We start from the raw sequence: 20,327 nt of genomic DNA, 5'->3' as shown, positions 1-20,327 counted from the left end.
CGTTGCCAACAACTCTGTCTGCACAGATAAGATTGAAGCTACTTTGCACCATTACTTGAGAAGTCAATTTCATGGAGTTTGTTACTAGGTATGGCATGGGTGATTGTTTCAGAGCCTTTTTTTTGAACTGGGATACTATCTTTGCCAGTACTGTAAACCAACTGATAAACCAAGGTGCACAAGTAGAACACCTTCCAGAAAGCCGATCAGTAACCTGATTAATTTTGTGCTCTGTGGTTAAACGATACAGTTGACAGTGCATTGTTTTCCTCATCGCAGATCACATAGTGGTCCCATGCAGTACTTGATGTTATTAACTTGGACATAGTACGCTTAAATTAAAAAAAAGACCTATTGTACACGTTGTGGAAAATATTACTGAAGGGAGAAAATACCAGCCACAGTAGATTGCAGATCAAATCCACAAGTTCTGTCTACAAAGCAGCGGCTGGTAATTGTGAACAAAACCTAAAGTTTATTTATTTATTAGTGTCACAAGTAGCCTTATATTCACCCTGCAATGACGTTGCTGTGAAAATCCCCAGTCGCCACACTCTGGTGCCTGTTCGGGTACACTGAGGAAGAATTTAGCTTGGTCAATGCACCTAACTTGCAAATCTTTGGACTGTGGGTGGAAACCGGAGCACCCGGAGGAAACCCACACAGACACAGAGAGAATGTGCAAACTCCACACAGACAGTGACCCAAGCCAGGAATCGAACCTATGTCCCTGGCATTGTGAGGCAGCAATGCTAAGTTTTATTTAAATTGAAATTATGGATTGTCAAATTGGGTTGGGCTTGAAACTGTTTTGAGATCTGCAGTATCCGGTTTTGATGGTTCAGTGGGTGGAAAAAAACCCAGCATTGAGCTGCACTATGTAAACAGATCAGGGAAACTCCAGTTTTCTGCCCTGATCCATGCTGAGTCAGCAAGAATGAAACTGATAATGCAACTAGAGTTCAATATCCCAAGTCGGAAAAAGAAGAGATGCAGAGTCAAGATATTTGCACCTGATCAGTTTGTGGATAGTGGTTGAGAATAGAATGAAGCTTGATTGTAGTAACATTTGTGAACTGACGTTCACTTCAGAATTACACAAATGGTCACTTGGAGAAGGTACGTGAACATTACTGCCATCATCATACCCCAACACAATAACTGCCTTCAAAAACATTTTCAAACATAGGACTGTAATTGGTTAGAGGATAAGGGGAACAATATGACCAATTTATGTCTTATGGAAGTGTTTCAAAAGAAGCCATTCTATGGTATCTTGACTCCTGCTGCTGTGAAATGTAAATGTGATTTGACACAGTAATTTACTATCTTGTTTGCACTTGATTCACAATGGATTTGAAACCATTCTACCTTCTAATGATCCAGCACAAATGCATAAAGTTGAATGGTTTATAACACTCTCTGTTTAGTTACTTAGGTCTCCTTTAGGGATTTTGAACTTAAAAACCTAGACTGTAACCCTGATAACACCCGTGATACCTGCAGTGATCATTGGTGACCTGGAGCTTTGGACAACATCAATAAAGATCTGTAATCATTTAGTTTTGGAAATGAGGTCCTTAATAAACCGAGAGACATTGAGAGCTTTATAGCTGGGTGAGTTGGAATCTGCCTTTAACAGTTCGAAGGGCTGGTGGTGGTGGTGGGAGGGAAATTGATGTCAGCTTGACTACTCCCAAGATGTGGATCTAGTTACAGAATTTATAGACTACTACTGTGTTTGCTCAGCAGCCTGCTCATACAGTAGTCTCTGAGCTGCTTCTACTGAAGCACAGACCCACAGGGAGGAAACCAGTGCTGTTATCCAGGGTTGTGTCTTTCTGTTTTATATTTCGTTTAGTGTGGCAAAAATTGGACTTTTTGTACCCTATATCTAGGTGACAGGTGGGGCATAAAGGGCTAATTTTGCAAGATAATGTCTCACATCCCGAAGACACAATTTTTAGGTCTCTTTAAACCAGATGCTGGAGTCATTTCTGAAATTGAGCTGTCCTGAGCAGTGCTGACAACACACTTTGACCACACAGGTTTTCCTGCCTTGGATGTGGCCATGAATAAAAGGTAGTTGCTTTTTAAGAAAATAACTTTCACGTGAAGCAACAAGGATGACAATTATACCAATCCTGGAGGTTTGATCACATGATGCATGCCAACGGTTTGCAACTGTTGTTGCATTTACCCTATAACATTAGGCCATGCATGCTAAATGTTTTCTTTTAATTGCTCTGTCCAAATGGAAACTCTTGCACTTTGTTTCTCCATACCTGGGATGTTCCCAAAAAAGTCACTGTCCACTGTTAACCATTCAGTTTGCACTTATCAGCTGAGCCATATTAAAGCATCTTTAGAGCATTTGGGGTGGCTCCACGATCCTACCAAATACTCTCAATCCACTAAAACATCCCCTTTTAAATTTACATTGTGCACTGTTCATTTCAGAGCTTCACTCTTGGTTTCTTGGTTGCAAAGGGGTTCACAACCAGAACACTCTGTGTGTAAAATACATGAATATATCCAATTAAATTCCCTCACTTTCCTTTCTCCACCCACGTCATGTCTAAGAGGGTTCTGCCAGCATCGCAGGCCACCCAAACATTATCTTTTAACTTGTGTTGGCGGTGTGAGGATGGGGTTAGAGATGATGAGCTATCTCCATGATATCCAAGGTCTAATTTTTTTTTAACCAATCCTTGTGCCTAGTTTGCATAGCCTAGTGGCAAGAATTAATCTGTTCCCTTAGTAACTTCATTTGGATTAACACCACCAATACTGTACTCTGTAAACAATTTACAAAGTATATTTTTATCCTGAACAAGCCTAATAAGATCCTGATTATACAAATGGATAGCCCCAATCTCTCACTCAAAAATAATTGACTTAAGCCAAGTGCGTCAGGCCAAATAATGAGCTAAACAGGAATTTTTGTGGAGGATTTTTTTAGCTGCCACCCAAGCTGGGAACAGAGGCAGGCATGCACTAAAAATATAATTGCTGGCCAGCGTGCTAGCTCCTTGGTTCCATGCTCCCTTGCACACACCCTGCCCCCGCCCCGGGTCTTTTTCCCAGAGGTGGACAACAGGGCTCCTCACCTACAAGTCACAAGTATCTTTTCATCTAATTAAGGACCAATTGCATTCTACTGAAGGAAACTGACTGGGATTTTCTAGTTTGCATCCAGGCTGTGGGGGCAATTTAGCAGCCTGGTGCCAACCTCCAGGAAGGTTTAGGGTCCCTTACTGCCTGGCTGGCTCCAGCAGCAGCCACAGGCTGCCCTGTGCAAGAGCTCCACTGCCCACCCAAAATGATTATCAGGCTGCTGAATCTATTATTTTACTTTAACTTAAAAAAAGTTAGAAAGCAGACCTCCCCATTTAGGGGGTGCTCTCTCTCTCTCCCTCACTTACCTACCATGGCATTTTGCTGCTGCTCACAAGCTGGAGAACCTCTGATTATGTCCAGCTTTGACAACCCACCCTCTGTCCTACATTGAATAGCAAGCCTGCCCTCTGGCAATTAGATCAATGATCCCAGAAGAATCACAGGTTGCCCAGATAGCGAGGGCTTCTGACTCCTATTTCAGCCCAGTGGCAGAGTTCAGAAAAGTCCTACCATCTTACTTTGGCTAATAAATACAATGAACATATCAAGTTTTTTAGATTTTGTTGTATGCTTCCACAAGTTGTACCTAAATTAGGAATTTAATATTACTTAATGAGAGTTGTTAAACCTGCACTTATCTCATTAATGACTCCCCATCCTGGAAATATCAAAAGCCCTATTGATTCGGCTAACTGCACAGCAGGGTTTCTACTCACTCTGGAATAATTTCATCTCTCCTTCCTATCTTTTTCTTCTTTTTGATTTTTGCTTTGCAGAGGGAAATCGAGTCTTGTACTGAAAGTGTTTAATCCAGCGCCCTGTAGAAGGGTAAGCTGGAGTAGTCTTTTGAAAATCCTGTAAATTACAGAGACAAATGTACAACACAACAACAAATGGCACCTCCTGGGATCTTACATTTGAAAGAAATCTTAGTCTTTTGGGTCTTGACACAGGCTGCAGTCTAACATGTCCTCTGAGAATTTTTCCACTTGAATCGTTGTGGTGTGGAAGGTAAACTTGCTTCGAAGGATTTCTGTGGTTTCCTTCAACACAGTTTGAGCATCTGCATTCTCCTCTGTAATAGCAAGGGTATAATTAACAGGCAATAAATGGTTGTTGATTTCTCTGGTTGCCTCTCCAGGCTCCACTACCTCACTCTATTTTAAAGAGATGATCCACAGAAATAGTTGTTATTTCATCTTCAGTGGTTTATAAGGTAAATTAATTTTGTTCTTTTAAGACAGACATGACGAACATCCAGACATGACACACATTCAGCTAAAGAATTGTTAAATGATATTAATCTGCTTAAAGAAATTACTGTATCAATAGTTCTGTTGATGCTAAAGAAAATCCCTCTTTTTTTAGTTTTTAAAAATTCCCCCTATCCATTGAGAGAATCTTCAGTTGGAATACGACTTACACCCAATCCCCAGAGGCTAGCATTTACCATTTAGCACAATCCCATTTCAGTAACATTTGCCCATGTAGACACGCCCTCAACTCTACTGATCTGAAGCTGGAAGTCACATCCAAACAATTAGTGTTGACAAAAAAAAACAACTTAATTTCCAGTTGTCATGATCACAGAATCATAGAATTGTTGTGGTGCAGTAGGAGGCCATTTGGCCCATCATGTCTACACCAGCTTTCCGAATGAGCAACTCACCTATTCCCATTGCCTGACTTTCTCCTTGTAATTCTGCACATTGTTCCCTTTCAGATGACAATGCTTCAATTGAACCAACCTCCACCGCACACTCAGGCAGAGCATGTCAAACTCTAACCCCACACTCTGTGTGAAAATGTTTTTCCTCATATCACTTTTGTTTCTTTTGCCAGTTAATTTAAATCTGTGCCCTCTTGTTTGCGATTCTTTCACAAGTGAAGACAGTTTCTCCCTATATCCAGACCCCTCATGATTTGGAATAACTATTAAATTTCCTCTCAGTCTTCTTTTCTCTAAGGAAAACGATCCTAACTTCTCCAATCTATCTTCATCACCATAATAACCACTGGAATGGTCACACACCAACAACTATTTCCTTTCGAAATAGAAAGATGCAATTAAATGGTAAGGTGTGATTATAGCATTACTCACCTATAGCAATGTGAACAGAGAGCACAGGCTGGTTTAATGTCAAAGCCCAGAGCTGGAGACTGTGCATGGCTTTCACTCCTTTGATGGAAAGAAGAACTTCCTTCACTGAATTGAAGTTCATTCCTTTTGGAGTACCTAAGCAGAGGAAGTAGGATTTGTTTTATTCATTTATTTTAAAGAATAAGATTTGTTCAAACTCGGAAGTAATGCAAATACATTTCCTATGGTCATTTTCTTCTTAAAGAATTGAATTGCAAAACATTTTTGTCTTTGAAAATCATAGCAAGGTATATGAAATTTCTGGCAATAGTTGCTTGCTCTGTTGAATCTAAGAACAACCTCACTGGAACAGAGTCTTTAGTTTATCAGTTCCTTATAAATTAGGGTGGTAATTGTTGACCAGTATTTGCATATTGTACATTTGTGGCATGAGTATTTACTGACATTTCCTTCCCTCAACAAGTGTCACTGTTTCATATCTGTTTGGGTATGATCATTTAGTGGCATTAATTACTTGAGGATGTGGCAGCAACACTGTGTAGCCACTTCTGGATTAGATATCTCTCAACACAGTTATGTGACCACACAGACCAAGGATATTTGGGGCAAATCTAGCACAATCCAGCACAATCTCATTCAACACTCTTCTGTTAAGCCAGTCATCCAACAAGAAATATGTTTTATGGTAATCTCTATATTAGCAATAGCACAGCGTTAGCACCTCTAGCACCATACACTATGATCTCAGATGCAGCTATCACTGTCCATTGTCTGAACTATCATAAGTATAGATGTTGCACATTTTCAACAGTTGGTATTTTTAATTTCAGAAAAAATACACTCACCTGATGTATTTATAGATTTTCTTTTTTTGCTATATATCTGTATTTATGGTCATCTATCTGCCATTTTGATCCTATCCACAGTCTAACTTTTAATCAGTTAGTACAGTATTTTATAGACGAGTAGCTCAATGAAATGCATGCAAATGTTTTCTTCAAATAACCTACATTACAACATTGACTACATTTCGAAATGTATTTCATTGGCTGTAAAGCAGTCCAGGTATCTCTCTCACTCTTCTTTCACTTCCTGCTTCAGTCCGTAAATCTGTGCAGTTCCTGGCTCAGCCTTTGGACTGGGTATGTGGGCATTTATCAGTTCTGCCAAATCAGCCAGATCTGGAGTTCAATCCAGCCCCAGTTGGGCAAACCTACTTCCTCCACTGACTAAAGCCATTTGCTTCTTTCCCCTGTTAATGATGTCGGTGGACTCAAAGTGCAGTAACAATGCAAGTTTTACTTTACTAATTACAAGTTATACTTCAACTTTTTCATTGATGATGTGGTTGGAGGGAGGGGGGAATGTGTCAATGCATAGATTGTATTTCTCTAAAGAAATTGCATTGAAATATGTCCTACCTTCCATGAGTACACGGAAGACATCCTTTAAAATAGTAATGGTGGAACCCAGGACAAAAACTGAGAAAAAGAACGTAGAGATAGGATCGGCGATTTTATAAGCAGGCTGTAATTGAAAAACAAACAATAAAGAGACCAGCTAGCATGCTTATATTCAAAAGGGATGATTCCATAGACAAAAACAATTACAAACCTGTGAGCTTTTATTCAGTTTATTTAAAATGATAAAATAGATTATAAGATTAATTTTCTCCCCATCTCTCCTGAAGGCATTATCCCCTTATTGAGCTACAAGTGTATGGGCAATAGATTCCCTTGGACAGCTTTAGCCATGTGTTCATTATTCTCATGCATATCCCTTGATATTGAATGTTGGAAGGCTAATTGACCAAGAGGACATCACAGTTAAAGTTAAACCTGTTGCTACATGACATCTATTCAAGTCACTTCAACAGAGGTCAATAAATATTGATTAAAAATGAGACTCCTGTCTGATTTCCCTCTTCCCAACCCACCAGAGGTCTGATAACCCAGGGATTAAGTCAAAGACTTTTCTGGTCTGGAAGTTTGGTTCAACTGTTCACTGAATACATTTACTGAGTCATTGGCTGAATTGGGCAATGTTAATTATTTTTACCATTCCATAGCAATTCATCATTCTTGATTCTAATTGTAGTCCTACATAAGGCCATGTATATCAGATCACAAATGCTTCCATTACTTCTCAAAGATATGAATGAAATAGTGAATTCACCATTTCTTATCAATAGTAAAATACTTCAGATGTCTGGATGTTCTTCCTTCTTATCCCAGTCCCTTAGAGTTTACAATTATTTCCATTAACAGGGCTTCCATCTGTTCTTAGTGAAGACTAAAGCTAGCAACACAAAAAGCCAATGCAACTGCCTCATTTGGTTAGAGATCAGCCAATGTGACAATGGAGGACCACCTCAATTGTGCTTATAGGAACTTCTCTCATTGTTCTTTAAATCTGTGCAGTTCCTGGCTCAGCCTTTGCACTTGATATGTGGGCATTTGTCAGTTCTCAGTTCAGTCCTATTTGCCAAGTCAGCCAAATCTGGAGTTCAATCCTACCTCAGTTGGGCAAACCTACTTTCTCCACTGAGTAAAGACATTTGCTTCTTTCCCCTGTTAATGATGTAAGCATTTTGAGTCTTTCCTTCTGAATTTCTCATTCACATTTGTTCAAGTTTCAGGGTCCTCAGTGTTTCCCTCTCATCAGATTTTGATATTCCTTATTCATGGAAGAACCTTCCTTGTCTGGATTTATCTTTCAATTTTTGGGAGCTTTGGGGAAACTCCCTGTATGCTTTCAGTTGGTGCAATGGGACCTTTAATATCTACCTGAAAAGTAGGCAGGTTTTGGGTTTAAGTTTTAACCTGAAAGAGATTATTCTCTCAGTGGCTCACTGGAGCAATGACTAAGGTTCAGTTCTAGTGTGGACTTACAACGCATAATCTTTGAAACCAGAGGTTCAGGCTGACACACGCTAAAGAAAATTGCTGGTTTAAAAATAGCTTATGTTTTAATGTAAATTTACTTATTCATACACTATCTACGAAATGTATCATTGGCTGTGAGAGTCTCGACTTCATATTGTTTCAGAAATGAGCAACATTCCATGCGCGAGGGAATTATCAATTTAATTAAAATGTATTTCCCATAAGGAAATTATTTCTGAGAATATAGGAAATGATCTAGCCCAGAGACCTCCAAATTTTATTGCCCATAAATCAGAATGATCAATTATTTTAAGCAAAACACTCACTGGATGAATTGGTGAATTTCCCATCCCTGGAGGCTGTTCTCACATTACTGCAAGAGCCTGGCCACTAGTTAGCAATGGGAGCACATTCCAAGGGAAAATTTATCTTTATGACCGTGTTGAGGAATTTTATACCAGCGTGTTAATTAGAATGCTGAAGAGAGTGTTAAGTGTATTTAACACCTTCCCAGAATCTGCCTTTTCTTTAGAAATACGTACTTCCTGATTTTACTCCTCAAATTTTAAGATCATGCCTTCTTTTCCTCAATACTCCAAAAGAGAGAATTTCTCGAGTATTGCTGAAAAAAAGAGACATGCTGTTGAAGCTTTTCGCCTTGCACTCATCAGGACAGTTCACAAGAATACCAATAGTAAAGGGAATAACAATTTATACTGTGTAGGAAGAGAGAGCTGATTGGTTGGCAAATGAAAAGGCAGATGAAAGGGCAGCTTTGCTCTGTTCTTTCAGAAGTTCTCTCTGAAAGATCTATGAGATTGTTTTTTGCACAACTGACGAGGATCCTATTCTGAGACCCTATTGTTTCAGAACAAGTCCTCATTGTTCGACCGGAGCAAAGGAGAGAGGAGCGATTTGTGAGTTCAGCTAAAGGGGTAAGAAATTGATTATTTTTTACTTACTTTTTCACGGGGTTTCTTGTTGTAGTAGTTTAAATTTGAAAAGCGGAAGTCGGCCGCCCGCGGGGCAACCTGGGAAGGCATTTCGTTTTCTTTTTAAGCGCGCGGGAGGTTTAAAAAGCAGGCTGCAGTATCCAGCGGGCAGCGTTGAGAGCGGGCAGCGGAGTGAGAAGGGAGCAGAGTGAGAGCTGAAGGGCTTTGGCTCTAAGGGTGTAGGCGGAAAGGGCGAGGCAGGGTGAGTTTAATTCTTAAGTACGTTTCTCTGTGTTCCTTGAAATAAGAAGGGAAATTATGAGTGTGAGGCCAGTCTGTTGTTCCCAATGTAGGATGTGGGAGGTCCTGGAGGCTCCTGGACGTCCATATCTGTGATGGGTGTGTCGAGCTGCGGTTCCTAAGGGACCATGTTAGAGAACTGGAACTGCAGCTTGAGGATCTTCGTCTGGTTAGAGAAAATGAGGAGGTGATAGACAGGAGCTATCAGCAGGTGGTCACACCAGGGCCACGGGAGGCAGACAAGTGGGTAACGTCCAGGAAGGGGAAAGCTCGGGTGATAGAGAGCACCCCGGTGGATGTGCCCCTTCACAATAAGTACTCCTGTCTGAGTACTGCTGGGGGGGACAGCCCACCTGGGGGAAGCAGCAGTGGCCGTGTCTCTGGAGCAGAGTCCGGCCCTGTAACTCAGAGGGTTAAGGAAAGGAGGAGGAAGGCAGTATTAATCGGGGACTCAACAGTAAGGGGGTCGGACAGGCGTTTTTGCGGAGGCAGACGGGAGTCTCGAATGGTGGTCTGCCTTCCTGGTGCCGGGATCCGGGATATCTCTGATTGCGTCCCAGATATCCTGAGGTGGGAGGGAGAGGAGCCAGAGGTCGCGGTACATATTGGTACCGCTAACATAGGTAGGAAGAGGGAAGGGGTCATGAAAAGAGAATATAGGGAGTTAGGTAGACAGTTGGGAAGGAGGAACGCAAAGGTAGTAATCTCAGGATTGCTGCCTGTGCCACGGGAAAGTGAGAGAAGGAATGGAGTGAGGTGGAGGATGAATGCGTGGCTGAGGGACTGGAGCGGGGGCAGGGATTCAGGTTCCTGGATCATTGGGACCTCTTTAGGGGCAGGTGTGACCTGTACAAAAAAGACGGGTGGCACTTGAATCCCAGAGGGACCAATATCCTGGCAGGAAGGTTGGCTAAGGCTACTGGGGAGACTTTAAACTAGAAAGGTTGGGGGGAGGGGATCGTGATGAGGTGACTGTGAGCGAGGAGGTTAGCCCGCAATTAGAGAAGGATTGTAGATAGGGTAAGAGGGAGAATAGACGGGTGATGGGGAAGGGGAGAGCTCAGACCAAAGGTTTGAGATGTGTCTATTTTAACGCCAGGAGTGTAGTGAATAAAGTGGATGAGCTTAGAGTGTGGATCGATGCTTGGAAGTGTGATGTGGTGGCCATTACGGAGACTTGGGGACAGGGACAGGACTGGATACTTCAGGTGCCGGGTTTCAGATGTTTCAGAAAGGACAGAGAGGCAAAAGAGGGGGGGGGGGGGAGTGGCACTGCTGATCAGGGATAGTGTCACAGCTGTAGAGAAGGTGGGGTTGTCTACGGAGTGTCTGTGGGTGGAAGTTCGGAGCGGGAAGGGGTCGATAACTTTGCTGGGTGTTTTCTACAGGCCGCCCAATAGTAACGGATGTTGAGGAGCAGATAGGGAAACAGATCCTGGAGAGATGTAGTAATAACAGGGTTGTCGTGATGGGAGACTTTAATTTCCCAAACATCGATTGGAATATCCCTAGGGTAAGGGGTTTGGATGAGGAGGAGTTTGTTAGGTGTGTTCAGGAGGGTTTCCTGACACAGCATGTGGATAAACCTACAAGAGGAGAGGCTGTACTCAATCTGGTACTGGCTAATGAGCCTGGACAGGTGTCGGACCTCTCAGTGGGGGAGCATCTTGGGGATAGTGATCATAACTCTATCTCCTTTACGCTAGCATTGGAAAGAGATAGGATCAGGCAAGCTAGGAAAGTGTTTATCTGGAGTAAGGAGAAATATGAAGCCATCAGGCAGGAGATTAGAGGTGTAAATTGGAAGGAGGTATTCTCGAGGAAAAGTACGAAAGTAAGGTGGCAGATTTTCAAGGAATGTTTGGAGTTCTGCATGACAACGTTCCGATGAGACAGGGAGGTTTTGGTAGGTTACGGGAGCCGTGGTGCACGAAAGCTGCGCTGAACTTAGTCAAAAAGAAAAGGAAAGCATACAAAAGGTTCAGAGAGCTAGGCAATGATAGGGATCTAGATGAGTATACGGCTTGTAGGAAGGGACTTAAGAAAGAAATTAGGAGAGCTAGAAGGGGTCACGAGAAAGCCTTGGCAGGTAAGATTAAGGAGAACCCTAAGGCGTTCTATAAATATGTGAAGAATAAAAGGATGAGATGTGAAGGAATAGGACCTATAAAATGTGAAGGTGAGAAAGTCTGTACAGAACCGGAAGAAATAGCAGAGGTGCTTAATGAATATTTTACCTCGGTATTCACGGTGGAAAAAGACCTAGGTGGTTGTACTACAGGATTGAGGCAGACTGAAAAGATTGAGTATGTGGACATTAAGAAAGAGGATGTGTTGGAAATTTTGAATAGCATCAAGACAGATAAGTCGCCGGGACCGGATGGGATGTACCCCAAGTTGCTGTGGGAGGCGAGGGAAGAGATTGCAGAGCCTCTGGCGATGATCTTTGCATCGTCGATGGAGACGGGAGAGGTTCCGGAGGACTGGAGGATTGCGGATGTGGTTCCTATATTCAAGAAAGGGAATAGGGATAGCCCAGGAAATTACCGACCGGTGAGTCTAACCTCAGTGGTTGGTAAGTTGATGGAGAAGATCCTGAGGGACAGGATTTATGAACATTTAGAGAAGTTTAGTATGCTCAAAAGTCGTCAGCACGGCTTTGTCAAAGGCAAATCGTGCCTTACGAGCCTGGTGGAGTTCTTTGAAAATGTGACTAAACACATTGACGAAGGAAAAGCGGTCGATGTGGTTTACATGGACTTCAGCAAGACGTTCGATAAGGTCCCCCATGCAAGACTTCTCAAGAAGGTGAGAGGGCATGGGATCCAAGGGGCTGTTGCCTTGTGGATCCAGAACTGGCTTGCCTGCAGAAGGCAGAGAGTGGTTGTAGATGGGTCTTTTTCTGAATGGAGGTCGGTCACCAGTGGAGTGCCCCAGGGACCCTTGCTGTTTGTCATTTTCATAAATGACTTGGATGAGGAAGTGGAGGGATGGGTTGGTAAGTTTGCCGACAACACGAAGGTTGGGAGTGTTGTGGATAGGTTGGAGGGATGTCAGAAGCTGCAGCGTGACATAGATAGGATGCAAGACGGGGCGGAGAAGTGGCAGATGGACTTCAACCCGGATAAATGTGTAGTGGTCCATTTTGGCAGGTCAAATGGGATGAAGGAGTATAATATCAAGGGTAAGACTCTTAGCAGTGTAGAGGATCAGAAGGACCTTGGGGTCCGGGTCCATAGGACTCTTAAATCAGCCTCGCAGGTAGAGGAGGTGGTTAAGAAGGCGTATGGTGTGCTGGCCTTCATCAATCAAGGGATTGAGTTTAGGAGTCAGGAGATAATGATGCAGCTTTATAAGACCCTCGTCAGACCCCACTTGGAGTACTGTGCTCAGTTCTGGTCGCCTCATTACAGGAGGGATGTGGAAATGATTGAAAGGGTGCAGAGAAGATTTACAAGGATGTTGCCTGGATTGGTTTGCATGCCTTATGAGGATAGGCTGAGGAGCTCGGTCTTTTCTCCTTGGAGAGACGAAGGATGAGAGGTGACCTGATAGAGGTGTACAAGATGTTGAGAGGTATAGATCGGATGGATTCTCGGAGGCTTTTTCCCAGGGCTGAAATGGCTGCTACAAGAGGACACAGGTTTAAGGTGCTGGGGAGTAGGTACAGAGGAGATGTCAGGGGTAAGTTTTTCACTCAGAGGGTGGTGGGTGAGTCGAATCGGCTGCCGTCAGTGGTGGTGGAGGCAAACTCGATAGGGTCTTTTAAGAGACTTCTGGATGAGTACATGGGACTTAATAGGATTGAGGGTTATAGGTAAGCCTATATATAAGCCTAGGTAGGTAGGGACATGACCGGCACAACTTGTAGACCGAAGGGCCTGTTTGTGCTGTATTTTTTCTATGTTCTATGTGATCTATTCAAGTCAGGGAATATCTTTTGGAGGGTCTCAAGTGATGGGTAGTGACACTTCCTCATTCTGGAATGTATCAATTTGAGACAGTGTGGTAGTTTTGAATGGACAGATTAAGGCAGATGATCATTGGCAGACACTTTCTGCAGGATTTTGTTGTCCATCTTTAAAAGAAAAGTCAGTTCCAGAAGATTCACACCAAGGGTGAAATTTTCCCGTCCTGCCCACCACAGGAATCGTAACAGGCGGGACAGGACCATGCAAAGGTCTGTTGACCTCAGGCAGGATGTTCCAGTCTTGGGGCGAGCCCGGCTGGAAAATCCCACCCAGAGTTTATGTTTTAAAATTTACAAATAAGATATTCCTTCATTCTATCAAATCCTGTCATCATTTTAAATACCCAATCAGATCACCTTTCTAAACGCAAGGCAATACCAGCAAAGTTTAACGAATCTGTGCTTATAATTTAATCCTGGTATTATTCTAGTGATTCTGCACTATACCCCTTACAAGGCCAGCATAACCTTCCTGAGGCACAGTGATCAAAATGAAATGCAGTACTTCAGATGGGCTTCTGTACAATTGAAGAACCACTTCCTCACTTTTAAATTCTAACTCATATGAGGTAAATGCCAACATTCCATTAGCTTTTATGATTAATTTTCATACCTGTACATTGGTTTTTCATGAGTTACATATGTGAACACTTAAATCCCTTTAGCTCCTGGTTTCTCACCATTGAGAAAATTTTGATGTACAAATGTTAGTTTCCAGAGGAATTAAAAAGAAAGTTGTAAGTCCTCTGGGCTCTTTTTTAATGCAGTGGTTGACATAATCACTGTGAATTTCTGCGAGTGCTCGCTTAGCTGAGGTATTAACCTATTTAAAATAAATACATGGTTGACTTCATTAAAGTAGGAAATAGAAATTAGATGCAAATGCATTCATCAGTGCAGTAAGCAGAGATCTCAAAAGAATTTCAATCTTTAAATGTTTTAAACGACATCTGATACTATGGTTTTGATATTTTATCACGCAGTTGTTAAATTTACCTCAGTGAAATAAACTTGTGTGATTAAAATACCAAATAAATATAGTTATTAGGATACAGCAGGAACCTTAAAGAAGATGACGGTTGCGGCCACAAACACTCCGATGCTCTGAAACAGGTCTCCAATGACATGTACGAAGGCTGCTCTCACGCTGGTGTTGCCCAGGTGGTTTTGTTGAGAAGAGTGCTCGTCAGCTGTGCTGTTTTCTAACTCCTCGTAGCCAAATGCATGACCGTGGCTGTGGGAAGGGTTTGATTGATGGAGTATGACAGCCATTCTGCAACACACAAAATTGTTGTGACAAAACTTATCAAATTCTTTTTATTTTCAAGGACCTTGTGAACTAAAATTTAAGCTACTTCAGCACTTGTAGAATTCACATCCTACAAATAATTTCAATGATATGTCAAATTTAAAGGCTGTTGTATTTTGATATATACACGAGCATGTCCTTGATATATTTTGAGAGTTTGAGACACCTTGAGCTATCCGAGTGGTGTTCACCTATTTGATATCTTCTTTGTTTGAATATTTAATACATGTAACTAAATAAAGTCGGCTTTTCTACATCATTTATATTTAATTAATATCATTGAACATTTTTATGACACCTCTCTGTATTTTTCTGTTAATAAAACTCACATTACACATTGTATCATCCTCAGTTCCATACATTTCTACTCCATTCATAGTGTTAATTATGTGGGAGGAAAAAAGACTTTTAAACAAGAGTATTGTTCCTAAACATTTAAGTAGTAGTGTCTCCTGGTTTCCAGGTCTTTGGCCATTCTTCTATTCCTCAACCCTCCTGTCACTTTCACAAGCATAAGGCTGGTCCAATGTTATGACCATTGCAGTAAGGTCCTGCTGAAGTTCTAGTGGAAAAGGAACAGTCATGGATTTTGAGGGCTTAACCATCCATAAAAGTTGTCCAGAAAATGCAAACAAAACATTTTAAGAAAATAAGAACAGGCCACAAAAAAGATAAGTTCAGGGTAACCAACTTTCTGTTCCCCACCAGATAATTGTGCAGCGTGATGTAACCAAACCATCACATCTAAAGCACCATCTCAGTATACGTTGAGCTTATGAAATCATGCAGTTGAGTTCAGTTTTAACCACACCATGTATGGCCCAGTCTAAAGCACATCTAAAGCAGAAGGAGATTTTGTCTAAAGTTTAACTGTTTGCCTTATTGGGAAGTGGATGGGATGGCCTAGTGTGGTACTGAGATATACAACACATGAAGGCCCCTGATCTGTGTTGTGTGATCTCAGTAAAAACACTAAAATTGGACATTGCCCTTTCGACCAGAGAAAAAAAAGGAAAAAGAAGCAAGGTTCCAATTCCCTGATTGCTGCAGGAATGTGAGAGGTTAGTCTTGACAATGATTCCCACCTTTTGAAATAAACTCCCAGCATTATTTAGATTCGTCTGAAGAAAGGGTGGGGTATTGATGGTCTTGAGCATCTATGGAACCAATGCCTCAATATGAATCAGCAAATTCATACAACAGGGAAGAAAAGAATTACATTTATTAGCAGAGTTTTTACTTTACTGAAAAAAGATACTTTTTGTCAAAGCTTTTCATCTCTCACTGATCAGGATAATCGCAAGAATACCGATGTAAGGTGAAACAAATTTATACTGTATGAGAAGAGAGTGCTGATTGGTTGGTAAGTGGATTGTGATAGATAAAGATATTATCGTGGAGAATGCGCGAGTTGATGGTGACTGACGGTTAACTGCCAGGCACTAATTGAAATTTAAACCAGGCAGCTCGAGTCTGAACTTCAAGACATTGACCTGAAGAATAAACTAGTAAATGGCTGTCACTTGTTTTGTTAAGCTGCAACAGACCTAATATGTGTATGTGTTCTTTCTGTCTGCAAACAACAGGGCCTGTGTGTCAATATATGTAGCTTCCAGTACACACAAATGTGCCATACTACCAGCCCGACTGACAAGCTTAAAATGTTTCTCAGCATAATTCTTAGCACATTGAGGATCATTTAGCAAATGTTGTCCTATCATGGAATTACATCTAATGTTGGACACTGTGTTCTGAGTTTTGGAAGCATGAGTTGGTTGAATGTGGTCTGTATCTTGCCTATTGCAAGCAATGGAAAAGACATTCTGTTTGATACGACCCGCCAGTTATTGGTACAGGCAGCCTGCGTACCTAGCATCACACTGGCACTGAAATTCATATAAAACATTATTCATCTATGTGACAGGCAGACCATTTTTTTGTTTGACATTTTCTTAATGGCGACAGTGGCTGCGTGAAACAGCTCGCTTCACCTGTTGCTCATATTTTTGAGATGCCTTATGGGTATTTTTCAGGACCTAAAGTGATGGCCTTAGGTCTGTCCATGTGTTTGTGTGATATAAAGCACAAAATGACCTGACCAGGGTAGCCACTATCCCACAGGGTGTTTTTGATGTGCACTATTTCTGCATCAAGCTTACATGGTGAGCAAATGTCTTGGGCCCAATTTACAAGATTGCCGATAAGGATTATAGTGGGTGGAACTGTAAGATTCTCAACGCATATTGATCAGTGAAGGTAGGCTTGTGGTAAACCATGATAGAGGAACTTCTGGCAATAACTAGTATTTCAAGGAAAGGGAGTTCATTTGACTGTTCCATTTCAAAGGTGAATTTGAGCGCAGGATGGAGCCCATTAAGACATGTAAGGCAATTATTACATGCAACTGCTCCAGCTCACTCCCACAGTCCAAAGATTTGTGGGTTAGGTTGATTGGCCGTGGTAAATTGCCCCTTAGAGTCAGAGGGATTAGCGGGATAAATAAATGGGGTTACGGGAATAGGCCTGGGTGGGATTTTTGTCAGTGCAGGCTCAATAGGTCAAATGGTCTCCTTCTGCACTGTAGGGATTCTATGATTCTATGGAAAATATGCAAGGGATAGGAGGTTAGGTGTCATCAGACTTTTGAATGGACCTACCTTGCATTAAGTTGATCTTTCTCTACACCCTAGCTATGACTGTAACACTACATTCTGCACTCTCTCCTTTCCTTCTCTATGAATGATTTGGTAATTCTCAGGACTCTGACGACTCCTGACCAACCGACTCAAGAGCAGCTTCTTCTCTGCTGCCATCAGACTTTTGAATGGACCTACCTTGCATTAAGTTGATCTTTCTCTGCACCCTAGCTATGACTGTAACACTGTATTCTGCACCCTCTCCTTTCCTTCTCCCCGAGGTACTCTATGAATGGTATGCTTTGTATAACGTGCAAGAAACACTACTCTTCACTGTATGCCAATACATGCGACAATAATAAATCCAATCAAATCAAATCATGGAATCCAACCAACATATTTGCAAGAGTTGGGCACAGAGGAGATCCCATAGCAACAGCATCTATTAGGCTATAAATGGTGTCCTTAAAATTGAATTCAACTGCATAAGTTGCTGTTTTCAGAAGCTCAGTGAATGCTGGGTCACACAATGGTGGCAGGTCTAGATCGCCATGATATAGTGTTGCAGTGCAAATATCTGTGGCTTCTTTAAGTGGAACACTGTGTATAGGCTGTCAATGTCAAATAAGCAAATCAGCATTGCTATCGATGTGCAAGTCCTGCGTGGTCTTCACAAACATGAAGGAATCTTTCACCGTGTATTGTTCAAAACTGGTTGTTACAATTCATCAATTGGCCAATTCATGTTGTGCAGAACCAGTCGTAGCTAAGATATAGGGACATCATTTTTGTGTATCTTGGACAGCCCATACATGACTGATCAGCAAAGATGATGGGGGCGATTCTCCCAGCCCGCTGTGCTGCTCTAGAGCTCGGAGACATCAGCAGAGGACATTTAGCGGGCTCCCCACTGGCGCCACAGCCTCTGTGCGTCTCCGGGGCCAGGATTTGTGGCATCGTACGCACTGCTCCAGAAATCAGCACGGAACTGATTTAAATATTAAAATCGCAATTTGCTTATCATTAGCGGGCCTGGAACTGAAGTCTCTGGGCCTGCTAGTCTCTCCCCCATCCCCCATTGGGCAGTGCGAAGGTGGCGGAGCCAGAGGGGGTGGGCCTATGGGGGTGGGGGGGGTGGGAGATCAGTGGGGGTGGAGGAATCCTGCTGTCACTCTGCACTTGGGATCAGTGGATCGTGGGCAGAGGGAGAGAAGGGGCTGAATGGAACTGGGCATCGGGGTGGAGTGCTGGGTGACTGCCTGGTGGGGGGCGGGGGGGGGCGGAGATTGGGGCTGGCAATCAGGGTTGGCTTGGAGACGTCCGGGAGGCCAGTGGTCAGGGGGTGGGGGGATCGGAAGGACAGCGACGGGTGGTTGCTGTGCTGGCCAGCAATCAGGAGACTGGCAGTGTGGGGTTACTGCGTATGCGCCAATCTCTGCTCTGACAGATCGGTGCATGCGCAGTGGCCCGCTCAGTTGCCGGCCTCTCCAGCAGGAATAGGCCCTGCCCCCTGATTTTCAGCGTGAATCTCTCTCAGGCACTCTGTGATACATTTTGAAAATCCTGCTTAAAAAAATCAGTGGGAGTTACTCCCGTTTTTACGCAAATTCGGCACTCAGAAATGTTTTGGGAGAATCCCACCTGATGAGTGCAAGCTTTGACAAAGTGTCTTTTTCTTTTCAGCAATATTAAAGTTCTATATTGCCAAACAACTTCTTATTTTGTTAGTCAATATATAATTCCAGCCACTTCTTGTGTTTTTAAAATCATCATTTGTCAATTTTGAAAAACAGGAGAAAGCAAAATCGAAGATATAAACAGGGTTATTTAAAAATCGAATCACTCAATTTCATTGCCACAATTTAGATTATAGTCTGCATAGAACATGACATAAAAATAATAGGAACATGAGTTGGTCAAAACGCCTCTTGAGCTTCCTCCGCCCTTCAATAAAATTATGGTTGTTCTTCAATCTCGACTGCTTGATCCCCATGCCTCTTGATTCCTTCATGCACTAAGAATATTTTGATCTAAACCTTCAATATAATCAACAACTGAGCATCCACAGCCCTTAGGGTAGAAAATTTCAGAGACTCACAATACTCTGAGGGAAGAAATTTTTCTTCATCTCAGTTCGAAATGGCAAACCCCTCATTCTGAAACGATTTCCTACTTCTACGCTACAGCCAGGGAAAACGTCCTCTCATAATCTACCCTCATAAATCCCTCACAAAATCCCAACATGTTTCAATTTCTGCTGGTAAAAAGACTTAATGCAACTTTTGTTGGAATTCTGAAAACAAAGATTCTTTGCATGATTAAATGCTGATGTACATTAATATTGCTTACATGATATTGACTCCTACTGCGCACCCAGATGTTATAAGCATAACGTGGCTTTCAATCTCAAAGTCCTTGCTGATCAGTCGCTGGATTGCAAGGTAAACCAATACCGCTGTCACTGCCCAGATTGACAGCACTGAAAGGAGAGCCCCCAGAATCTCTGCGACACAAAGCAAAAAAACATTCATTAGAGCAAGGCAGTCCTACTATCATTGTACAGATCCCGATAGCTTCCATTTTCAGGTTCACAGCCAAAATGTGGAGTAACATGCATTAAGTGACTATCAGAAGACTTGTCTTGGAAACATTTATTCTGACTATTTTATAATAAAAATCTATAAGACTAACAATTTTCACAGGACATTAACCTGATTGTTTTAATTAGGTCATCAGCTTTGTTAAAATTATAGGAACGTACAGCAATGAAGGGCATCATTAGGCCAGCCATGTCTCTGCCAGCTCTTTGAAAGAATTGCCATGCTTTCTTTCACATCCTTGCTGAGTTCAGCAAGTTCCTCATCCTCAAGGACCCATCCAAATAAAATTCTTTATGGAACTAGTTTCCACCACCTTTACAGGTAGAGCGTTCCAAATCCTGACTGCCTAGTGAAAATATTTCTCCTCATCTCCCCTCAAGATTTTTGCCAATGAATGTTCATGCCAGGCACAGGACCAAGCATACTTGAAAATGAGGTGTCAACTTGGTGAAGTTACGCCAAGGGACTACATGC

At 42.2% G+C, this 20,327-nt stretch overlaps 1 protein-coding gene across 1 annotated transcript in view; it reads right to left on the bottom strand.

The window, feature by feature from the left end:
* Positions 1-3,887: 3,887 nt before the first annotated feature.
* slc30a2 (solute carrier family 30 member 2) overlaps positions 3,888-20,327 on the bottom strand; it is a 77,425-nt gene continuing 60,985 nt past the window's right edge. The window contains exons 4-8 of the mRNA XM_078213735.1: positions 19,603-19,756; positions 14,371-14,581; positions 6,643-6,748; positions 5,222-5,356; positions 3,888-4,195 (exon numbers count right to left, since the gene is read on the bottom strand). Of these exons, the coding sequence (XP_078069861.1) occupies positions 4,050-4,195; positions 5,222-5,356; positions 6,643-6,748; positions 14,371-14,581; positions 19,603-19,756 (752 nt within the window). The 3' untranslated portion in view covers positions 3,888-4,049. The remainder of the gene's footprint in view (positions 4,196-5,221; positions 5,357-6,642; positions 6,749-14,370; positions 14,582-19,602; positions 19,757-20,327) is intronic.

This window comes from Mustelus asterias, chromosome 5 (assembly GCF_964213995.1).
Source record: "Mustelus asterias chromosome 5, sMusAst1.hap1.1, whole genome shotgun sequence".
Taxonomy (NCBI): Eukaryota; Metazoa; Chordata; class Chondrichthyes; order Carcharhiniformes; family Triakidae; genus Mustelus; species Mustelus asterias.
The sequence above is the reverse complement of the archived record's forward strand: the minus strand, read 5'-3'. Positions and strand labels throughout refer to the sequence as shown.